This window comes from Eutrigla gurnardus, assembly GCF_963514095.1.
Source record: "Eutrigla gurnardus genome assembly, chromosome: 14".
NCBI lineage: Eukaryota > Metazoa > Chordata > Actinopteri > Perciformes > Triglidae > Eutrigla > Eutrigla gurnardus.
Genome location: NC_139937.1, coordinates 4,530,892 through 4,551,980, shown reverse-complemented (window position 1 = coordinate 4,551,980; position 21,089 = coordinate 4,530,892). Strand labels below are relative to the sequence as shown.

General features: G+C 43.8%; 2 protein-coding genes across 2 annotated transcripts; one reads left to right on the top strand and one right to left on the bottom strand.

Moving 5' to 3' along the window:
* The first annotated feature begins 2 nt into the window (after nucleotides 1-2).
* pdp1 (pyruvate dehydrogenase phosphatase catalytic subunit 1) lies at nucleotides 3-6,057 on the top strand. Its single transcript, XM_084026107.1, has 9 exons — nucleotides 3-101; nucleotides 1,440-1,693; nucleotides 1,779-1,946; nucleotides 2,223-2,434; nucleotides 2,781-2,862; nucleotides 3,466-3,560; nucleotides 3,661-3,829; nucleotides 3,912-4,130; nucleotides 4,480-6,057. Exons 2-9 carry the CDS (start codon nucleotides 1,442-1,444, stop codon nucleotides 4,858-4,860), a joined length of 1,578 nt encoding a protein of 525 aa, XP_083882233.1. The 5' UTR covers nucleotides 3-101; nucleotides 1,440-1,441; the 3' UTR covers nucleotides 4,861-6,057.
* A 1,665-nt stretch (nucleotides 6,058-7,722) lies between these two features.
* cdh17 (cadherin 17, LI cadherin (liver-intestine)) lies at nucleotides 7,723-20,269 on the bottom strand. Its single transcript, XM_084027372.1, has 19 exons — nucleotides 20,153-20,269; nucleotides 18,500-18,556; nucleotides 17,906-18,001; nucleotides 17,257-17,394; nucleotides 17,029-17,164; nucleotides 16,221-16,379; nucleotides 15,786-15,938; nucleotides 15,216-15,421; nucleotides 14,963-15,094; nucleotides 14,735-14,885; nucleotides 13,981-14,190; nucleotides 13,823-13,899; nucleotides 13,535-13,723; nucleotides 12,878-13,122; nucleotides 11,922-12,052; nucleotides 11,457-11,687; nucleotides 11,235-11,345; nucleotides 9,888-10,004; nucleotides 7,723-9,775 (listed from the first exon to the last, which is right to left on the bottom strand). The coding sequence occupies exons 2-19, from the start codon at nucleotides 18,545-18,547 to the stop codon at nucleotides 9,684-9,686; spliced, it is 2,622 nt and encodes an 873-aa protein (XP_083883498.1). The 5' UTR covers nucleotides 18,548-18,556; nucleotides 20,153-20,269; the 3' UTR covers nucleotides 7,723-9,683.
* Nucleotides 20,270-21,089: the final 820 nt, after the last annotated feature.

Below are 21,089 nucleotides of genomic sequence, written 5' to 3'. Positions count from 1 at the left end.
CAGCGTCCCCGTTGCAGTGCGGCGCTGTAGAATGACACCAGAGTGAAGGGGTAGCTGTAAAGTCATGAACTTCAGTAACTTCTTCACCTCCATCGGTTAAGGTGAGTCTAAATTCTGCTTTACAGTCTCTCTGTTCGACAGTTGCGTCTCGAGGGCTTTCAGCCGGTCCCGTTTGTAGTCTTTAAGCGAGCAGACGTGATCCAGTTTGACGCTGCTCGGTGGGTGTAACCCAGACGCCGCTAGCTACCATTAGCATACATTTGGCTGCTCCCCCCGGTTTGACAGACGCTCGTCGAGAGCTGTCGTTAACGTCTCTTAATGCCAGTAATGTGACACGGCTTGGGAGCCCAACTCAGCCCTGAAGCCGTTTCTCCGAGTCGCAGGTTCAGCTCACCGCTCCGAGGCTAGCGTCGGGTTTTGTTGCTTGCTTTGCTACTAGCTAGGGGAGGCTAGTGATGTCAACTTTCTTGCAGAGAGTTGGGAGCTGGGACGGGCCCTCTGCGGTCAGCCCGACTCACACACTGTAGAGTCGGGTTCTGCATAGCTCACTCCAACGGGGTCACTAAAAAAAGAGTATGCCGAGCTGTCACCACCTTGTGCTGCTGCATTTCCCTCCAGAACCGGGCTGACACAAGGAGCCCCGCAGAGTTGCAGAGTAGAAATGAGAGATTATACGGAGATAACGTTACGCAGTCTGGACTCAGTTCAGTAGGTCATGACGACCAGACAGAACATTTCTCCAGATTCAAATGTCAGGGCTGAGATTCTTGCCGACGCTATTTATAGCCCTGCTGATCTATAGTTGGAGATGAGAGCAGATTTCAGGACATGATCCTGGTGGTGCTTCCGCATAGTCCTTACTAAAATACTCATTTTAGGGGATTTAAACAACAAGTGAGCTCTGCGGAAACTTCAGTATCATAAGTCAGCTGCCGTTACTGTATTACTGTATTTTTGCACAGTGCTCTATAATATGTTTATGAGGCTATGGCATGTCAACACCTAATAAAGTAGTAATATTATAGCAGAAATATAACCTTAGCATGAAAACATCCCCTTCAGTTCCTCAACCTTCCCAGCTGGTGTCTGAAAGTTCTCTTCAAGACTGACCTGCTGAATGTTAGTTCTCCAGTAATTAACAGGTAGTTAATAAACAACCTTTTGAAACCATCGATCTGATTAATGTACATTGCTTATGGGCATGGTATGTGTCCAATGGTTAACAGACATCAGGTTTCAAAAGGGCAAATAACAAAGATCAGACTGTAAAAAAGAGGATTGGTGGTGTTATTTAGACACCAGATCCTATCCTGTATTTTATTTTTTGGAGATACAAATGTAAGACCCTCCTACGGTCGACCTGTCTCAACTTCTGGACCTCACCACATAATCTCTTCCTGTCTTTCTTTTTCAATGTTTGCTCACTGGTGCATCTTCAGCCATGCATGTGACATCCCAGCTGTTCAGGGGTTTGCCCCGTGCCAATGTCTTGGCCTCCAGTCTGTTACCATGCCAACACCACCAGACCCAGACAGGGCCCGTCACTCACCGACCTGCCTCAAGACGTTCCTCTCAGATATGGCAGGGCGACCAGCACTCGAGAAGTTACCGGACGACCTCGGCGCTCCGCAGCTACCTCCTCTCACCCCCGCAGGTCAACTCCATCCTGAAAGCCAACGAGTATAGCTTCAAGGTTTGTGGGCTCATTCAAACGGAAAACGCCTCCATCTCTACATTTTACATTTTCATCTTACCCTTTTTACTTGTTGTTGTTCAAGGTGCCAGAGTTTGATGGGAAGAATGTGTCATCAGTGATGGGTTTTGAGAGTAATCAGCTGCCGGCCAACGCTCCTATAGAAGACCGTCGAAGTGCAGCCACGTGCCTGCAGACCCGAGGAATGCTGCTGGGTGTCTTTGATGGTCATGCTGGCTGCGCCTGTGCACAGGTAAGGCTGGGTCTGTTTTCATATGCTACTTGATATTCTAGTGTTAAAAGTACTGCTCTTTAGAGGAGCTATTCATTGATTGAACTTAACATTTCATTATAGTATCTGTCTAGTGATGAGTAAATCTCATATGAACTCTCTAATCACAATTTCAGTAATTGGAACATGTTAGAATAAGCTTATGTAAATCAATTTATAAAAGATAACTTTATCTGTCACTTCTATGTACCCTGTTGCACTGACCTAATTGTTTTCAACTGTCCACCTCTCTGCCAGGCACTCAGTGAGAGGTTGTTTTACTACATAGCAGTGTCTCTGCTGCCCCACAACACACTGTGTGAGCTGGAGGCAGCGGTTGAGGCCGGCAGGGCGCTCAGTCCCATCCTGCAGTGGCACAAACACCCCAACGACTACTTCAGCAAAGAGGCCCAGACGCTCTACTTCAACAGCCTCCGAACCTACTGGCAGGAGTTAATAGATCTCACCAGGTGAGGACAGGACGACGCAGCAGAGGATGCACAGAACATCTAACGTTGGCACTGTGGCAAAGACACAGGCATTAACTTCAGTCAGCCCACTATGTACTCACAGCTGGCGGTGCAGTCACCTGAGAAACACTGCTGGTGAAATTCTTGAGCTGTACAATCCTTTAAAACTGGTTTTCCTGGTTCCTTATTTTATCTTCATCTGTACCTCACCCACACCAACACTGGTCTGGTCTGGTGCCAATAGTGCTATCGTTGGTGTCGGCTTTACATGTGTCTCTCTCCCTCTCTCTCTCTCTCTCTCTCTGTCTCTCTGTCTCTCTGTCTCTCTCTCTGTCTCTGTTTTCAGCCCAGGTGAAGTTCCAGATACCCGCGAGGCGTTGCTGAATGCCTTCAAGAGGCTGGACAATGACATTTCTCTGGAGGCCCAGGTAGGAACTGTGTCATGTTTATAGGAAACTCCGATGACAAACCTTTTTACATGGTACAGATTTAGGGATTCATTCTGAGTTTAGTGTTTATTGTGAAATAGAGGCTGCTGCGCACAAGTGGTCAAAATCACAGTCTCTTCTACTCAATTCGTCAAATCTTATTATTAAGATGCATTCAATTTTGTTATTGCCTTTTCGTTGAATAACAGCATTTTTAGCCCAAGGCAGTGCACCGTCACATGATGAGTCAGCATTCATGGCATGTGGTTTGTCTACATTTGCCGTACGCCTACATTGTTAAACCACTAGGTGATCAGGCAGAAATTCAAGATAAGATTTTAAACATGTGCTCTCATCGTCAGTGACTCCCACTCATCGAGCCAATCAGTCAAGTCCAAGCATTCATTCATTCATCTTGACTGATGTCTCACACATAAACATACATATTGAATAACACCTTGGCCCCGTGGCAGCAGTACAAAAAATGTGAGGATCCAAATTTAAACTTTTATGATTGAAGAGCTCCAGTGTCACCTCCTCTCCATGTCATTTCAACCATGAACCGTATCCTGTCTGCAGACTCAGTGTTTTTCTGCTATGCAGGTCGGAGACCCGAATGCTTTCCTGCACTACTGGGTGCTGAGAGTGGCCTTCTCTGGAGCAACGGCCTGCGTGGCTCACATCGATGGATCAGACCTGTAAGGAGGATAAATACATGGACACGCGTTCCCGTCAAAGTGTTACAGAACTACTATTTAACCTTCTAAACCTCGCTTCTTCTTCCTGCTGTTCCTAAAGGTATATAGCTAATTCAGGAGATGCTCGGGCAGTGTTGGGGGTGCAGGAGGAGGATGGTTCATTCAGCGCTCTCACACTTTCTAATGACCACAGCGCCCAGAATGAGGATGAGATGGCTCGGATACGGAGTGAACACCCTCCGTCAGAGAGGAAGACGGTGATACGACAGGTAATTCATCTACCAATCTGCTCAATGCGGCTGTTGTTGCAGCATTCGTTAATCCCCTTGTTTCTGTCGTCTTCTTCATCAGGACCGGTTGCTTGGCCTCCTCATGCCGTTCCGTGCGTTCGGGGATGTGAAGTTCAAGTGGAGTATCGAGCTGCAGAAATGTGTGTTGGAGTCTGGACCTGATCAGCTCCATGAAAACGAGCACACCAAGTTCATCCCTCCAAACTACCACACGCCCCCCTACCTGACCGCCGAGCCTGAGATCACGTACCACAAACTACGGCCGCAGGATCGCTTCGTGGTGAGAGAAAACATATCCATTCATAACATCATGTCCAAAAGGAGATTTCTAATCTGATCATCACCATTTAGTTTCAACCTTTTCCCACAAAAAAAAGAGAATGGTCTGTGTGCTTTTAAAACGAAAATTATAAAAAGACAGAATGTTTTTTTGTTTTTTCTTTATCCAGCTTCTGAGCTCTGATTTTTTTACTTCTCTGTTTGGTTTGAAATGAGAACTCTATAACGTTTGCACACAGGCTGTTTGGGAAGAAATCATTTCTCAAAATCTGTCTCCAGTAGCAGTATTTCTCAAATTTCAGCATGACAACTTATGGAAAGTAATTGTACTTATCTGTCTGTCCCTGCAGGTGATTGGCTCCGATGGCCTCTGGGAGACCCTCCACAGACAGGAAGTGGTTCGTATCGTCGGGGAGTATTTAACAGGCGTGCACCAGCGCCAACCCCTTAAAGTTGGAGGCTACAGGGTCACCCTGGGACAGATGCAGGGGCTGCTTGAAGAGAGAAAGGCTCGCGTGTCTTCGGCTTTTGAGGATCAGAACTCGGCGACCCACCTGATGCGCCACGCGGTGGGAAACAACGAATTTGGCACGGTTGACCACGAGAGGCTGTCGAAAATGCTGTCGCTGCCCGAGGAGCTGGCTCGCATGTACCGCGATGACATCACCATTATCAACGCTCAGTTCAACCCCCATGTGATTGGAGCACAGAGACAGGAAAAGAAGTCCTGAGCTGGTTTTTACCGAGGAGTACACACACTTCTGTATCTATGTACATCTACACATGAACACACTCTGTGGACAAACAGGTCACATTACGAAGAATTGTTTTAACTCTATTTATGGGAGGAGTTTGGATGCAGTGCTAGAGAAGATTCGGTTCCTCATCAAGTTATACATCAAGTCTCTAATATAATGCACTTTTTATGCTGCTGATCCTCTGAAAACCTTTTCATTCACTTTACTCCGCGTCGGCGATGCATATTTTTGTGCCAAAAGATTCAACCTCCTCCTCGGCTGAAAGACTCCGGGTTGTTACTACAGAGATTCCAAAGAGGGTGCCGGTCGGGACATTACAATAAAGAGGCTACGGTTGATGCTTCTCCGGGGTGGACGCTAACTGAGCCCTGCCATTATAACACCAACACACTCACAGTCTTCCTAGGCTGCTCCTGCATCTGTTACAGCAGCGGACTGTTGCATCTGTTTCTTTTTTTATCTGTTGTGCATGTCATCGTGTGAGATATTCTTAGTTCTGTCCAAACGTACACATGTTGTTCTGCATTTACTCTTCAGTCTGTGAGTATTTGTATCATGGCGTTTACTCCATTTCAGGAGCGGATTTCAGGTGACTTTGAACTTTGAAGTGTTTACATCCATAGTGGGTGAACAATGAAGGACTAAAATTCAAGTTGACAGTTAAACTGGTAGTGTAGTGGTTACCATCCTGTGTGGCAAACCATAATGAGTCCCAAGATGATTATAGGGAAGACAGAGAAAGTATTGTGTTAGACAAAATGTATATCTTTAAATAAATACTGGATACGTCTATAATCCCTCAAATGAAACAATTTGAATATTTAAATTGACATTTTACATTTTAAAGGGGCCAAAAGACAAAAAGTCTGAGCTAACGATTGTTTTAATTTTAAATTTACTTTCCTGGAGCACAAAATTGTTGCAATATTCACAGACTGCAGTCTGACAGGCAGACTCAGCAGTGAAACACTAATGATGAGGTCGTAGCGGTGCCTACAAGTGTATATAAGCCCAAATTGAGCAGACTGTAAATTTGAAACAAATATTGAATATTAAACATTTATACAGCTTTTGCAGTATGTTACACATTATCTACAGTTGTATGTATAAATTGTAACTTATGTGGGTTAAGTTTTGTATATGGAATGGTTTAATAAAACAGTGACTACATGCCACTTGCTCCTGTTATTGTGTGTTTTGGTTGAACACACTGACACCCTGCTAACCTTCAACCACCTGGAAGGTCAGCCTGTCTCAGATTGCAAGTGCGACCTCGGCGTGTCATCACAAATATGAGATACTTGAGAATTTAGTTTTCTCCTCCTCCAAATGTATACTGCACTTTGTTACAGAAGGAATGTGCTGTTTTAACCCCGCAGCTTTATTTAAAGACCCGCTGGCTATTTAGACAAGGAGGAACTGGAATAACAACACACACAGAGGGAGACCGCTGCATTCTCTCCCAGGTAGCCATAACTTTCTTTACATTGCAAATAGTTGTTGTCTACTATGCTAATGCTCTGAAGCTCGTACACTCAACCTTTAATAATTACTTTTCAGATTTCTATTTGAATGTGAGCGTGAATGGTTGTTTGTCTCTATATGTTGGCCCTGTGATAGACTGGCGTCCTGTCCAGGGTGTAGCCTGCCTTCGCCCAATGACAGCTGGGATCGGCTCCAGCCCCCCCACGACCCTGAATACAGGATAAGCGGTAGACAATGGATGGATGGATTTCTATTTGTATTTGTATGATTTTTAGTTTTGTTTATTTAATATGGAGAACATATCAAAAGCTTTTAAAACATGCAAAATGAAAAAAAAAGAAGACCCGATGTTTAATTAATTGTTAATTGGTCTTTTTTGTTGCAAAGAAATGCCAAATTACAGTACAGTAAATCATTGACTCTGGAAAAGCATGACAGGCATCTCTGACTTTTACAAAGCTAACAAGTCAGGTATCAAGGAAACAATCGGCAGGTTGATCCATAATGAAAGAGTCCTGACTAAAATATTTTGAAACCAGCGCCACCTCAACTACACCTATATAACAACGAACTAATGACATAATGCATAAGGGCCGCTTTTGATTTAGCTGATTTATACATTTTCCTGGTAATGCTTGTACTTTTACCCTGTCACCATTCTCAATGCAGGACTTTTATCCCACTGTGGTACTGCTAGCTTCACTGGAGGGATCTGAGATCTTCCTCCACCACTGATAGTCACACTACAAGCAACATCACAGTCGTCTGACCCGAGACAGTCACCTGCCACTAGATGCTGCTGCAGTATCAGACATGTCAACGTGTCTAAAAGAGGAGGTTCAACTACATGTATCTGGGGAAAAAACAATCTAGTGGAGTCTTTGTGTACTACTGTAGCTTTATTCTATAACATATACCTGAATACATCAATGAATGATATTTGACAAATGCTACACATAATTAAACACAAAAACATCCTCATCTACTTATATTATAAGTCATGTAAATGATGTAATCTTAAAAGCAAATAAATAGTTTTTTTGTGTGATGGTGGTACACATTTAATTATTTATCTAGGTGTGATAGTTCCTTTAGGAACTCCATAACAATGCATTTTATTTATGTTATATAACTGTGATTTTTGGAATTAGGGTCCTTCTTCAAAGACGACAAAGAGTGGATCATCAAACCCTGATGTCAGACCGTTCATGACATCCTGCCTTTGCTTGCAAATAATACTTTTATTTATTAAACAGATTTCTTGTGGCGTCACAAATGGAGAATAGACTTTATTTCAAGCCAACAGCTCCTGTTGATTGTGCTCATGTGACCTAGAATAAGCATTCAGGACAACTGGTGTATTTGTTTGGTGACATCCGGTTTACTGGAAATCAACTTTATATTTTGGTCCGTTCCACGCCTGGTTTCCGCTACGGCACGGATGTTTTCCAGGACTAGTTCGTAAAAGCAGACGTAGTGACATTAGTTTATGGAATTTGTTTATATGCTTGTACTTTTCAGTGAGATTAAGAGGCTGGATGTGTAATCAAAACCCACATAAACTCACTCAAGGAGACACAATACAAGAACAGAAGAGGAAGAGGTTTTCAGGCTGGATTTGTTTTTATCCACACAGAATTAGATAACTGTCAAAACTGTCAAAAGTGACACATTTTCTTGTGCTTTGTTCTAAAAAGTAGATAATTTCAGTCCCACATCATATTTATGTAACTGTGCAAATGATCTCATTGGGTAAGTCGTATGCTCTCTTTTTTTTTTTTTTATCTGCGCTTCTCTTTGTATATCCACTCACATAATACAAATAATCAATAAGCTAACAGATTCCTGACTCTGTTTTTGGGGAAGCACATATGTTGTATTTAATAAATAATGTTTTTCTGACATCTTTTTGACTTATAAATGTGCAATACAAGCTGGTGTCAAATCAACCATTGTGAAACGTATTTGTACATTAGGATAAAAGAGTTACTAGAACATTAGGAGGGGACACAAACATCACAAATTTGAGACAAAAACGATCGTCTGATGGTGTAGATTGATATGAGTGGCTCATCCATCACACAGTTTACTCTTCCTTTCTTTATTCCACCTCTTCTCTTCTGTCTCTCAAGCTTTCTACATCGACCAACTCTCCAGCACTATGTGTGTGTGTGTGTGTGTGTGTGTGTGTGTGTGTGTGTGTGTGTGTGTGTGTGTGAGTGTGTCTGTGTGTGTGTGTGCGTGTGTGTGTGTGTGTGTGTGTGTGTGTGTGTGTGTGTGTGTGTGTGCGTGTGTGTGTGTGTGTCTGTGTGTGTGTGTGTGTGTGTGTGTGTGGGTCTGTGCTGTTGTGGAAAGTGTTGCCAGGATACAGGCGAGGAGTGAGTGCAGACATAAACACCGGAGAGGCTCCATGTTGGGTTTGTCATTATGAGGCTGTAGCTCAGTCCACTCCTCTGACACCGCCGTCCGTTCAGTTTCTGGAAGCGGCAGCAGGCTGTTCGATGACTCATCTCAAACACACGTGCACACACACATACACACTTACTCACAAACATGGCACATGGACAGGAAGGATGCACATTTATGGCAGCACATGTGGGATCCACCTTCCACTCTCGCATGTGGATCGGTGTGTGTTTTTGTGTGTGTGTGTGTGTGTGTGTGTGTGTGTGTGTGTGTGTTGCGGCCTCTTTGTGCTCCATAAAAGCCCACAATCATCCCAACAACAATATGTGTCCCGTCTCCCACTGTCTAAGAGATGACTCAGAGCTTCACTCTCTGCAGCACCGTGGCCTTGGCTGCTCAGAGACACACTGGTGGTGTGTGTGTGTGTGTGTGTGTGGGGGGGGGGGATGTATGCTCCTTCATGCACTGTTCACACATGCACCGTTCCATACAGCGTTCCAACTTTCTTTGTTTATTGGGAAATGGAGCCGTCGCTGCTCGGTGCAAAATTGTTTGTTGCACACAATGTTTCGACTTTAAGATGTTTCATAACATTAAAGATATTTCCAGTTAACACAACATTCATATGCAGAAAGACATTTACAACACAAACGTTCTGGGCCAAAAAGAAATCATTGAATTAGGTGAGATGATTTAACTGCTAATGAAACAACCTGAGTTTGGCAGTGAACTTCAAATAAAATACGTTAACAAGTGTTATATATCCATGATTAGCATGGGGCCACCTGACAGTCACAGCACAGCAGTAACACAGTGTGTGTGTGTGTGTGTGTGTGTGTGTGTGTGTGTGTGTGTGTGTGTGTGTGTGTGTGTGTGTGTGTGTGTGTGTTCTCGTGTGTGTGTGACTACATAATGGCGTTCCTTTCTTCTTCTTCAGTCAGGGTCGACTTCTTGTTCTTTTTATTTGCACGTTTGATCACTATGATGAAGGCAATAACTGCAATAACAAGACATTGAAAAGAGTCAGCACAACCGACACCAAACTACACAATAACATTAGATCATACAGCATGACGGGTGGAGGACTTTAATATGTTTGTCAGACTTACTGCAGAATCCCAGAGTGCCCGCCAGGATGCCGATGGTGGTTCCCAATCCAAGGCTGAGGTTGCGTTCTGCTGGTGCGACGTAGCAGTAGCCCAGATCCGTGCAGTCACACACTCTCACTGGTAGAGCAGCACACAGATATGTCATTCAACTTTTAGAATAAACACGGTGTGCAGAGCAGTGTCATCATTTGACTTCAAAGGTTGAGGTGAATCCCACGAAAAGACACGAACCAAAAGTGTAATACTTCATCATCAGTAACAAACTTTCTTTTTTTCCCATCAGTTTTTCACTCCTCGTTTAACAGATTTGACACCTGTTTCATTTATTATCTATCATATGTGTATGTGTATGAATACGTGTGTAGGTTCTTGTGTATGTGTTTATACTTAATTTTGCTTTGAAATTGTGTAATTCAATTTGCTTAGTTTGCTTGTTTTATTTGTCTCTTAAGAGGTGAGGTCCCATGTATGGTAAATGGTCCTCATTTATATAGCGCTTTTCTCCAAAGCACTTTACAGGAATGACTGACATGCGAATGACCGATGGTGGAGTCAACCACGCAGGGCGACAGCCAGCTCATCAGGAGCAATTAGTGTGAGGTGTCTTGCTCAGGGACACCAGGCACTCAGCTAGGAGGAGCCGGGGATCGAACCAGCAATCTTGCGGTTACCAGCCAACCCGCTCTACCTCCTGAGCTAATGCCTGTTGGCTTCTTGAACCTCTCCTGCCACAGCGTTTTTGTTTTTTTGGTTCATTCTTTTTGATTTTGATGTATTTTCTATGTAAAGTATACTAATTTCTGCAAAAAAATGAATAAAATAAAAATGCCATCTTCAAACATTTACTGATTTCCCATCCATATCTTTGTTCATACTGAACATACAAATTAATTTGATGTTTAAAAAATAAAAAATAAAAAAGACTCAATTCAAGAGTAAAAAAAAAAGTCAAGAGTCAATTCCTAGCAAATTAAATGAGACATTTTTCAGGGACTATTTTCAGTGGCAGATTAATACACATTTTGTGCCCCAGTATTTTTTTCGAGGCATAGACGCTTTTATTAGCAGTGGATAGATCTGAAACATAGGAGAGAGAGAGGAGGTGTGACATGCAGTAAAGGACCTCCGGCTGGGATTCAAACCAGGGTCAGCTGCGTATGCACGTTCGTACATGGCATGCACCCTAACCACTCCGCCACCTGCACGCTTTGTGCCCCAGTATTTAAAGTGGTGAATGTGGGATTGACTCAAAATAAACAGCGTGGCTCATTGATGTGTTCTCAGTTGTTTTTTGGACAACAGTGGAGCTCTGTGGCACAGAGGAATACGCTCCAAGAATAAACTCACCCTCAAATGATTGTTTGATTCCCATGCCTGCGTTGTCTCTGATGTAAATGGGGAGAAGGAAGGTTTTATCTTCACTTGGTATTTTCTTCAGGATCAGTTTAGCGGATGTACCTGCATAACATACCAAAGGAAACGAGAACAATGTCATGATCTGCGTGTACACAGTTTCACACCATCTTCTGTCACATCACTGTAGTAGCAGCTCCAGGATGTTAGCCGTACCGTCAAGTGTCTTCAGTTCCCAGTTATGAGATTTCTTGCCGTGGGGGAAGGCGAAGGTGAAGGTGAAGGGCTGGGAGAAGGGGGCGCTGTCGGAGTCTTGGGCCCTGAGGATGACAGGTTGGGGTTTCTTCACACAGATGAAGGCCTGGCTCTCCATTAGTTTGGGAATGTTGTCGTTCACATCCAGCAGCCTTACGGACACAACGCGCTCGGAAGATTGTTTGGGGTTCTCTTCAGAGGGAAAATCAGAGATATGAAAAAACTTTTTTCTTTGGTGAATACAATGATCAGGCTTTAAATTTCAGTTTTCATAAGACAAAGAAATAAAAGCTAAATCCTTTAATGCTATTAAATATTGTTTAGATGCTGTGATTAGATAGAAATGTTCTTACTTTTAGCACAAAACCAAAAGTAAAGGGTTATAAAAACCTTCTAATAAGCTTTAACATGAGTCTGATTCCTCACCCTTCTCAAACGCAGTCACAGTGACTTCAAAACTCTCCACGGATTCTCTGTCCAGCTTGCTTTTGGTCTTGATCTCTCCGGTGGCAGCATCGATCTCCAGCCAGCCCCGAGTGTCACCGTCCAACTTAAAACTGCACACAGAGACACATGCATGGCAAGCAGATGTTAGAAATCATCCACACAAGGTTATGAACTGGAAGAATGGTCGTCAAAACAAGTCAATAGTCTGAGTCCCAATCATAGCAGTAACATTAAAAACAACGTCAGTGCTGATCTAGTGGAACGATTCCTAAACTATGACAGCAGTGTGTGTGTGTGTGTGTGTGTGTGTGTGTGTGTGTGTGTGTTCAGTCTTATATCACACAGTAGATCTTGTTACAGCTCGTAAAACTGAAGAACATTGTGTCGTGGAGTCTCCTTCAGATGTTTTGAGGTCCGTATTTGGTAATACAGCTCAGAGGTGTTGTGATTGTTACTATTCAAATAATAAAAAAGTGAAAATGGGTAACACGTAGGGTCAGGAGGACTCGTTCTACGTTGTGTTTGTTGTTCGTTGTTCATCGTTGTTGTTCTGTTTTAATTGTGTCTATATCATTTTGTATTGTTTATGGATGTTTGTGTGGATTATAGGGGAACATTTCTAAAGTCTAAAGTGGCTGTAGAGGAACTGCACCTTAAAGCATAAGGCTGGTGATATTCTAGATTTCTACTTTGTCAACAAATCCTGTGAAAAGACCAAAACCAACAACACATAGGTCAACTTTCCAACTTCATCACCTCGTCTGTGGCTCTGAGCTGGAGACATAACATCTCTAACAATGGGAACTAATTGCGTTTGGTAAGAGGTTAAAGGTTAACTCAGATATATCAGGCCAGAAGCATCAATTCATTGTTGGTTTGGGTCTTTTCATGGGATTTGCCGGTCACTGCCTGTCATCTTATTTCTGTGTCTTTACCCGATCTCTTTGCCCTCTGGATCCTTGGCCTCCAGAGTGAGCAGCACGGAGCCCATGGTGGTGTTTTCAGGCACGGTCACATCCAGGACATCCAGGCTGAACTCTGGAGCCTCGTCTACGTCAGTGAGAGACACGGAGACAAAGGCCGTGGACTCGACGCCGTACTCCAGCCCCGCCATCAGAGGCTCTGGGTTACGGGCGTCAATTTGGAGCTTGAAGGAGGGGGATGACTCGAAGTCGAGATGCTGTTACGAGACAAGCAGTCTGGTTATGAAACGCATGAATAAAAGGAACAAAGACTATGAGATGACCTACTTATTTCATAATCATTTAAGAAATAAACAATCAAGTGAAATTAGTAACATTGTCTCTTCATTGTGAGGATTTGCAGCTTTTCCGTGTTATATCACTTTGGGACGACACATTGGACAGAAGTGAAATATTCACTATTTTCTGACATTTTCTAGAAAAAAGCATGCATTTATTTAAAAATATAAATCTATAAAATAATAAACAATGGAAATACTCCATATAAGAGAATATCCCATGAATAGAAAACACACACCACAGGACTTTGCAGGGTGAAATGGACATTGAATATTTCAGTGTATTCCCGTGTGCGTTTGTGTTGGGATGAGGAGCCTGGAGAGGCCGTACCTTCGCTACGACAACATGGCCGACGCCTTTGCCGTCGGTTTCCACAGTAAAAACCTCATCATCGTCGCCAGCGGTGATGTGGAACTCGATGAGGGAGCTGCCACTGCCGGGATCATCGGCATCTGCTGCTCTGATGGTCAGCACTGTGGTTCCCACAGGAGTGTCCTCTGCCAAGCTGTGAGTGCCGTACTGCACACACACACACACACACACACACACACACACACAGAAACATGACGACAACCTGCCTCAGAATATGAAAACCAGTACGGCGGTTCACATTCTTACGTCGTTCTTGTCGAACAGCGGCATCTCGTTGTTGACGTCGATGACCTTGACGACGACCTTACATTCTGTGCTGAAAACTGTGGGACAAAAAGAGCTTGGAGGTCAGACGGCCTGACCTCTATTTACGGGAGTGTTGCGTCATACAGCGTGTGTGTTACCTTGGTCGGTGACTCGGACGTTGAGGTTATACATCTGCTGGTCTTTACGCTGCAGCGAGCGCAACGCCTGGATTCTTCCAGAAACAGCGTCGATGGAGAAGGCGTTGGGTGAGGTGGGAGGACTTTGGGACACGATGGTGTAAGTCAGCTGGGAGTTCAGGGTCCCGACTTGATCGTCATCGTGGGCCAACAGCTGTCCAATGGGGCTGCCTGGAACCACAAGCAGGATAAGAGTAGGGGGCTCCAGAGGTCTCTGAGGAGACTTCTGGAGATGACTGCATGCAGACTCATTTAGATATTTTAGCCTATTATTTGCTTACATTTGATCGGCAAACGACAAAATAAAGCTGGATTTTGATTTGCTTCTCTGCTCTGCTTCTCTTTAAGGATCCGCTTACATTCCACTCTAAGTACACGTAAGTCACTCGCAGTTAAGTACAGGAAAGTACATATACTGCACTTAAATACAAATTGAGGCCCTTTAACATTACTTGAGCATTAGCATTTGCTACTTTGTACTACATTCTCAAAGGCATATATTGTTTTTTTTTCACTCCACTAAATGTACTTTAGCTTTAGTTAGTTGTGACTTTGCAAATTACAATCTAAAGTGTAAATATTTGGTAAATATGGACCCAGACAAAGAAGAAGCAATGGTGACATCAAATCACAGCAAGAGAATAGACGTTTAGCATCATCCTGCACACACACACACACACACACACACACACACACACACACACACACATCTTACCTACAGGCTCGTCCTCCTGCACCTCAAACACACTCTCCTCATTTGCACACACTGGTGCGTTGTCATTCACGTCCTCCACCAACACCTGGACCTCCATGGGGGGATCCACCTGCTTGTTGTTGTTATCCACGGCGAACACCACCAGGATGTACTGAAACACCACCAACACAAGTTCAAGAAGAAGCCCTAGAAGTAAGTTGTTTGATATGATAGAGATGTGTTGTGTACCATGTCCTTGTCTTCTCTGTCCAGCTCCTCTGTCAGATGAATTTCTCCGTCTTCTGTGATCTGGAAGGGGAATTTCAGCTCTCGCTCTTTCTGTGTTAGCGTGTAGATGGCGTTGGGCTCGTTGGACTGGACCTGGAGACGAACAGGGAGGGAAGAGGCCACAGTGGGGATGGGAGTTACTGGAAGTAGTGCAAGTAAAGTGAGTGTTAACATGCATTCATGAGGCGTGTGCAGAGTGGACACCCCACCGCACCTTTGCGATGACCAGCGGGTACGACTCCTTCAGGTGCTCTTTAACCGTTATGGGTCCAGGATTGACCCACAGGTTTTGCTGCACGACGATGTGAACTCTGGTGTTTCCACTCAGGGCCGTCTCGGACGCCCCTCCCAGGTCCTGCACGCGCACAGACAAGGTGTAGTCTGGGTCCTCCAGGGGGTCCACATTCCTCCTCCTCATTTCTGACACCACAGAGGAAGAGCAACGTTGCGATTAGAGCTATTGTGCAGGCAGGAAAAAGCAAAACAGCTTGGAGGTTTGAACGTTAGAAAAACATTTCAGAACATCTCTTGCTTTGGAAGGCTGAGTCACATTGGTGACGGCTTAACTACGCTCCCCATCTGAACTCATCAACTCAACACCCAGTAAATCACACTCGCACTAATCGCTGACAGTCGCTTTTTCATTAGAGCTGACACCATTCATCACTCTCACACGCTCTAGCTTTCACACACCGCAAACACCCTGGGATGACTCATGATTTTTTAAAGTTTAGAGACATGCTTGTCAAAATGAGCAAAAGTAAGTGCCTTGCAGGACACAGACCTGCTCTCTCCACACAGGTGAAGAAGGGGTTTTCTTCGTAGGAGATCTTCTGCATCGGGCAGTAATCGTCAAACTTTGTCCTCAGAGCCTCGATGCTCTGATCTTCTCCTCTGCCGTACCGGATGCCTTCTCTGGCTTTAAGCATCTGCTTCCCTGTTAGAGAACACACACCAATCAAATGTTGTTCAGTGTGATGTCAAACAGCTCACACATGTAAACAGGCATCTTCACTGAGTCATTCACATGCTCACACACTCAAAGTAATCAGTGATCAACATCACGCGACACATTTAGGCAATGTGCCTCCAATCAGCGTTAATCTTGAGCACACGGGATGAGCTGTGTAATCTGGATTTACAGTGGCATTATACTGACAGATTACAGGCAGGGATGGACAGATTAGAGACTTTGTTTGCAAGTTGTGACTCCTATTACCTGCTTCTGTGGTGGAGATCTCTCCGGTGTTGGGGTCAATCTGGAACAGGAGGACGTGGTGTCTGTTGGGGATCTGGCTGACCAGGCTGTAGCTCAGATGAGCGTTGGTAGTCTGTGAGTCGTCCTGATCCAACGCAAACACACGGGTAAATGGGACACCTGGAACAGGAAACAGAACAAACCCATGACATCTGAAGTCTTTCCACAGAGATTAGAGCTAGAAGTAGCTAGAAGTAGAAATGAAAAACTCTTTTCTTTTCACACTTTCCATGTGTTATGTTGTTCTTCTTTTTAGATTTATTGTATATATATTGATACAATAGCCTGGACAGTACAAGGACAGAACTAACACATTGATGACAAGAGGGGTTGGGAGGGGGTTACAGTGATGAATTATTTCATGCCTGTGTTTCTGTCTGACTCATAGTGTGAGCACAGGGACTCATGCATGGAAGTGGTCTTACATCAACACCTAGATTTCTCCAACACATAATACATAACATATGTCTTCTTTTAGATGGTTTGGCTTTGAGATGCAATACTTTTTGGATGAAGGTGGACGTGTACATGGATGAGGCAGTACACAGTCCTACCAGTGATTTCATGCAATTCCACTGAGATAGCACTAATAGGCCAAGAAATTCAGCAATGCCCCAGCAAAGGTGGGGGTAGATGAACTATAGTCCTTAAACCCCATTTACTTTAACGTATAAAAGGTTTAGTGTTGACTGGATGTTCTCAATACTTACAGATTTCAGTGTCAACAACACACATACTCTCCTCCTCTTTAACTGCTTCTAATACACACCTGCTGGGTTGTTTTCTCTGACGACAGCCGTGTATTCACTCTGGTTGAAGTATGGAGCGTTGTTGTTGATGTCCAACACATTTATGGTCACATAAACTGGGCCGTCCACAACTTCATCATCCGCCATCGCCTCCACCTGGACGTAGGCGCACACACCAACACAAGTATGTATGAAGGCCTGTTTTGAGGGCTTCTGTGTGTTTATAAGAAGGGAGAGGACCGCCTTACCATGATGATGTAATGGTCATTTTGAGACCAGTCCAGAGGCTTCTCCAGGTACAGCCACCCGTCCTTTGAAATCATAATGTCTGCCTGACCTTCTCCACTCAGCCTGAAACTATTTACACCTGGCTGGGTCACCTCGAACTACAGAATGAATGAGACAGAGCAAGGCAGGAAAGAAGAAGATGAAGAAAACAATAACAGATTCATTTACAGCCTTTTGACACTTTGAAACTGGTTTAGTGGTTCTCAATCTAGAATTGAGCTCCAAAGGGTCAGAAGATAAATATGAGATGTTCTGAGAGTCTGAACAGGGGGAGAAAGGGAAACAAATAAAATGTCTACTGCACACAAAAAAAATATTCTTTGCCGTTTGTGAAATATTGATGAATGTTTTCACTGGATATCAAACAATTATCGACATGTGAGAAGTGTAGTTTGCAATACAATAATGGATGCCCCCTCACAGATTCATATCTGTGAGGGGGCATCCATTATTGTAGTGTATTGCATTCATCACTTTCAATCTGAAGTGAAGAAAGGTACACTGTTTCCCTTTGAAATGTAGTGGAGTACAAAGTATAAAGTAGCATAAATGATGAAAATAAAACTGTATTTAAGTACAGCACTTGAGTAAATGGACTCGGTTACTTACCTGATAGAAGGGATATGGCACCGGTGTCCCCTCAGGCACATCCAGCTCTGTGTTCTCAAACGGGCCCTTCTTCTCCTCCAGATCCTTCCCACCAGCCTACCGGAGCACAGAAACAGAGGTCAAAGGTCATTGGATATAGCACAGGATGAGGTCAGATTGAACCAGTCACACTCACGCCCACATTCGCCCTCCACCCCGTACTGTAACTGGATGTAGTGAGGCATTGAGGAACGGCTTTTACAGCCCAGTTATTTATTGAACCAACGCTACATGACAAGTAGGGGCACATCTTATATCCCACAGCAGGAGAGGGGAGCAAAGTCTACAAAGGACTAACGCTCAGTTTGGTAACAATTTCCACTTCCTTTTAGCGTTGGAAATAAGTTAGCAAAGGTTTTCTGCACACATCACCTCAGTCTGGTATTTTATTTCTACTTTAAATGCCATAAAAAGACCTGCACACACTTCCCGAGCACCAAAAATGTCCCATGAATTGTTTATGAATAAACCCAAACATCCTTTTTAAAAGAGTCGTGTATTTGTGCATTATGTATAGACGTGCAGGAGCAACCGGTGACAGTGTTGTGTACTCACAATGCTGAACAGGAGTGGGAGCAGCAACAGATGCATCATGGGTGTCATGATTCCAGTCTGGGAAGGGAGAGAAAGGAGAGGAGGAGACATGGGGGGTGGGATAAAGGAGAAAGCAGGAGGTTGAGGAGGCAGAGAAGTGACGGGAGAGGAGGATTTAAATTACACATTCATATTCACAAGAGAAAAAGTTCTCCGCTGTTCAGTTCACATCTCATGCTTGTAGAAATCATGGAAATCAATGTAGAAAGTGTGACGGAGTCCTTCCAGAAACAATTAACCCCAGCGTGCCTCTTTACTTTGCTTTCTTAATTTGGCACAATGAGTTATTGATTCATAAAGACCAAGAAAATCCTTCCTCCGTCCTTGAGTGTCCACACATGTACATGCTATCTCCATGTGTGGCTCCACCTCCACCAACAGGTGAAGCATCCGCCTCAGCCGGAGAAACTGAAAGTCAGAGCTCACATGCAGGGCCAGACATGGGTGGGTTTTTTCACTCTGGGTGTCAATACGAGTATACCACGAAGGTGTCCAAAGGTCAATGAAGAGTGTTTAACCTTAGTGACTTTACAGCACTCAGAGATTCATTATCAGAACAGCCTTCGTTGTGTTTGTATGTGTGGGTGTGTTTCTTTTTTTAGTTGTTTGAAATAATGACAGCGAACACATTTACTGTCTCATTGACATCCAAAATATATGGAATATTAAATGATCATTTCCCTTTAACTCTACTAATCTTCAGTGTGTCTCAAGGGTTTCATTCAAATGGCAGCAGAAAATAGTACTGTCTGAGTTATTATATGTCACTGATTCAGATCACGACAGATATGAAAAAATCAATTCATGTCAAACAAGTAACTAATTTATTGAAATATTGTGCTCAACAAATCTATCAGGAGTGTTTGTATATGGTGGACGGATATCGGTGTAAGTGCAGGAGTGGGAGAGAAGGGTGAAGTGAAGGTGACATTGAGTCGTGGCTGCTGACCTTTTTGTGGAACCGCATACGTTTAATGCTGCTGCCCTGGTACACTCCTTATTAACAGCACGTTACTTTCATGTAAACTCATTTTAACTCTAATAAGCACTTCCGTCTCCAAGTTGACCGCTTCCTCAACTGACTGGCATATTTTAACCAACACGCCATTTCTTACATCACCAATTCAATCAACTTTGATTTAACTTGGAAGTTGAAAATGAATTATTGACTGTATTTTTCCAACAACAGATTTATGGACAAAATATATTGTCCATAAATAGTGTATACCACAAGGATTTGGATTCTAGGCCCTTCCTTCCTCCTTTTAGCACAATAAGTCAATGACCTTTGCCAGTCTACATGTCATCTGCTAGGACACCAAATCTATGTCCCATCCATCGAAAAACAAAAACAAGCAAAAACTGGCAACAATCCGGGAAGCCATGAAGAAAGAGAGGTCAGACGTCAGATATGTTAACAGCTGACGCTGAGGCCCTGCCAAAGTCAACTGAAGATCAGAGCACTTCTGCAACACACTGTAACACTGACACGTCAAATACAGCTTGTTAAAACCCACAGAGGCCGTCCAGTTTGTGTCCTATTCACACGTCAATATCTACTCCAAAGACTCTACATTTCCAAAGCTCAGGAGACAGGAGAGCAGGAAGACTTACCTTGCCGGAGAGATCGAGCAAGTCAGTGCTCGGGCCTCAGAGCGATCTCAGCAGCCCCATCCTTTTCTGGTCAAACGTTAACCAAGTGTTAACCAGCAATGTTTTATTGGATCTAATGATTGTCTAATCACCCTGCCCCTCGTGCAGCTAGCCAATGGGGAGGGGCTGAGTAGCGAGGAGAAGACAGGAAGAACAATGTGCATACAGTACTGGAAAAAGCCACAGCCATTATCACTCAATAGTAGCCACTTATTTTACATGAAGCCACAAACGCTTATAGATTGGATCCTGTTGGTGAGTTGTAGTTGCAAAAAACAAACCAATTGAAGGGATCTCACATTAGTCAAGTACATTTTGGACTGAGTGTGTGTAAAATGTGTACAAAAAGAGAAAATGTTAGAACAGAAGGGGGCTAATAATGAGGGATATTTCTGCTATTCAGCGTTTAGGTTCCTAATTTCTGCCCAGACTTTGACCTACGCACCTCTGCACTGTTTCCTGTTAGATTTTCCATTAGTTAGCGCCAGATAAGGAGCTGTGTGTATAGACAATGGGACGAACAGATTGCACTGACAATCCATTGCATCATAAGAATGCAAACCTATGGGGTCATCTGGTGTGATTCAGCAGGTCAAGGCACGCACTATAAAACCTTCGGCACTCTAAACATTTCCACCATTTCAGAAAGAGCCTTTGTTTTCTCATCGATATAGCGGGGATTATCCTTCAAACATGCCGATGCACAACACGCTACCATCTGTGGCTGGAAGCGGTGAGCTGCTTGGAAACCAGGTGGAGATTTGTGTGAATCGTCAACTGTGGAGAAAAAAGGCTGCGAGTGAGTCACCGCTTCACACCACCGTTATTTAACCAGATCCTGTGACTGCAGCGTCGACGGTTCGGCGGATGAAGCCATTAACTCAGATGGAGGGGACTT

Coding starts and splice junctions, on each gene's coding strand:
- pdp1 (XM_084026107.1), top strand. CDS start 1,442: ATGCATGTGACATCCCAGCTGTTCAGGGGTTTGCCCCGTGCCAATGTC. Junction 1,694..1,778: donor CCAACGAGTATAGCTTCAAG/GTTTGTGGGCTC, acceptor TTGTTGTTCAAG/GTGCCAGAGTTTGATGGGAA. Junction 2,863..3,465: donor ACATTTCTCTGGAGGCCCAG/GTAGGAACTGTG, acceptor TCTGCTATGCAG/GTCGGAGACCCGAATGCTTT.
- cdh17 (XM_084027372.1), bottom strand. CDS start 18,547: ATGACACCCATGATGCATCTGTTGCTGCTCCCACTCCTGTTCAGCATT. Junction 17,165..17,256: donor ATGACCATTACATCATCATG/GTAAGGCGGTCC, acceptor GCCTACGTCCAG/GTGGAGGCGATGGCGGATGA. Junction 15,422..15,785: donor CACCTGTGTGGAGAGAGCAG/GTCTGTGTCCTG, acceptor CTGTGGTGTCAG/AAATGAGGAGGAGGAATGTG.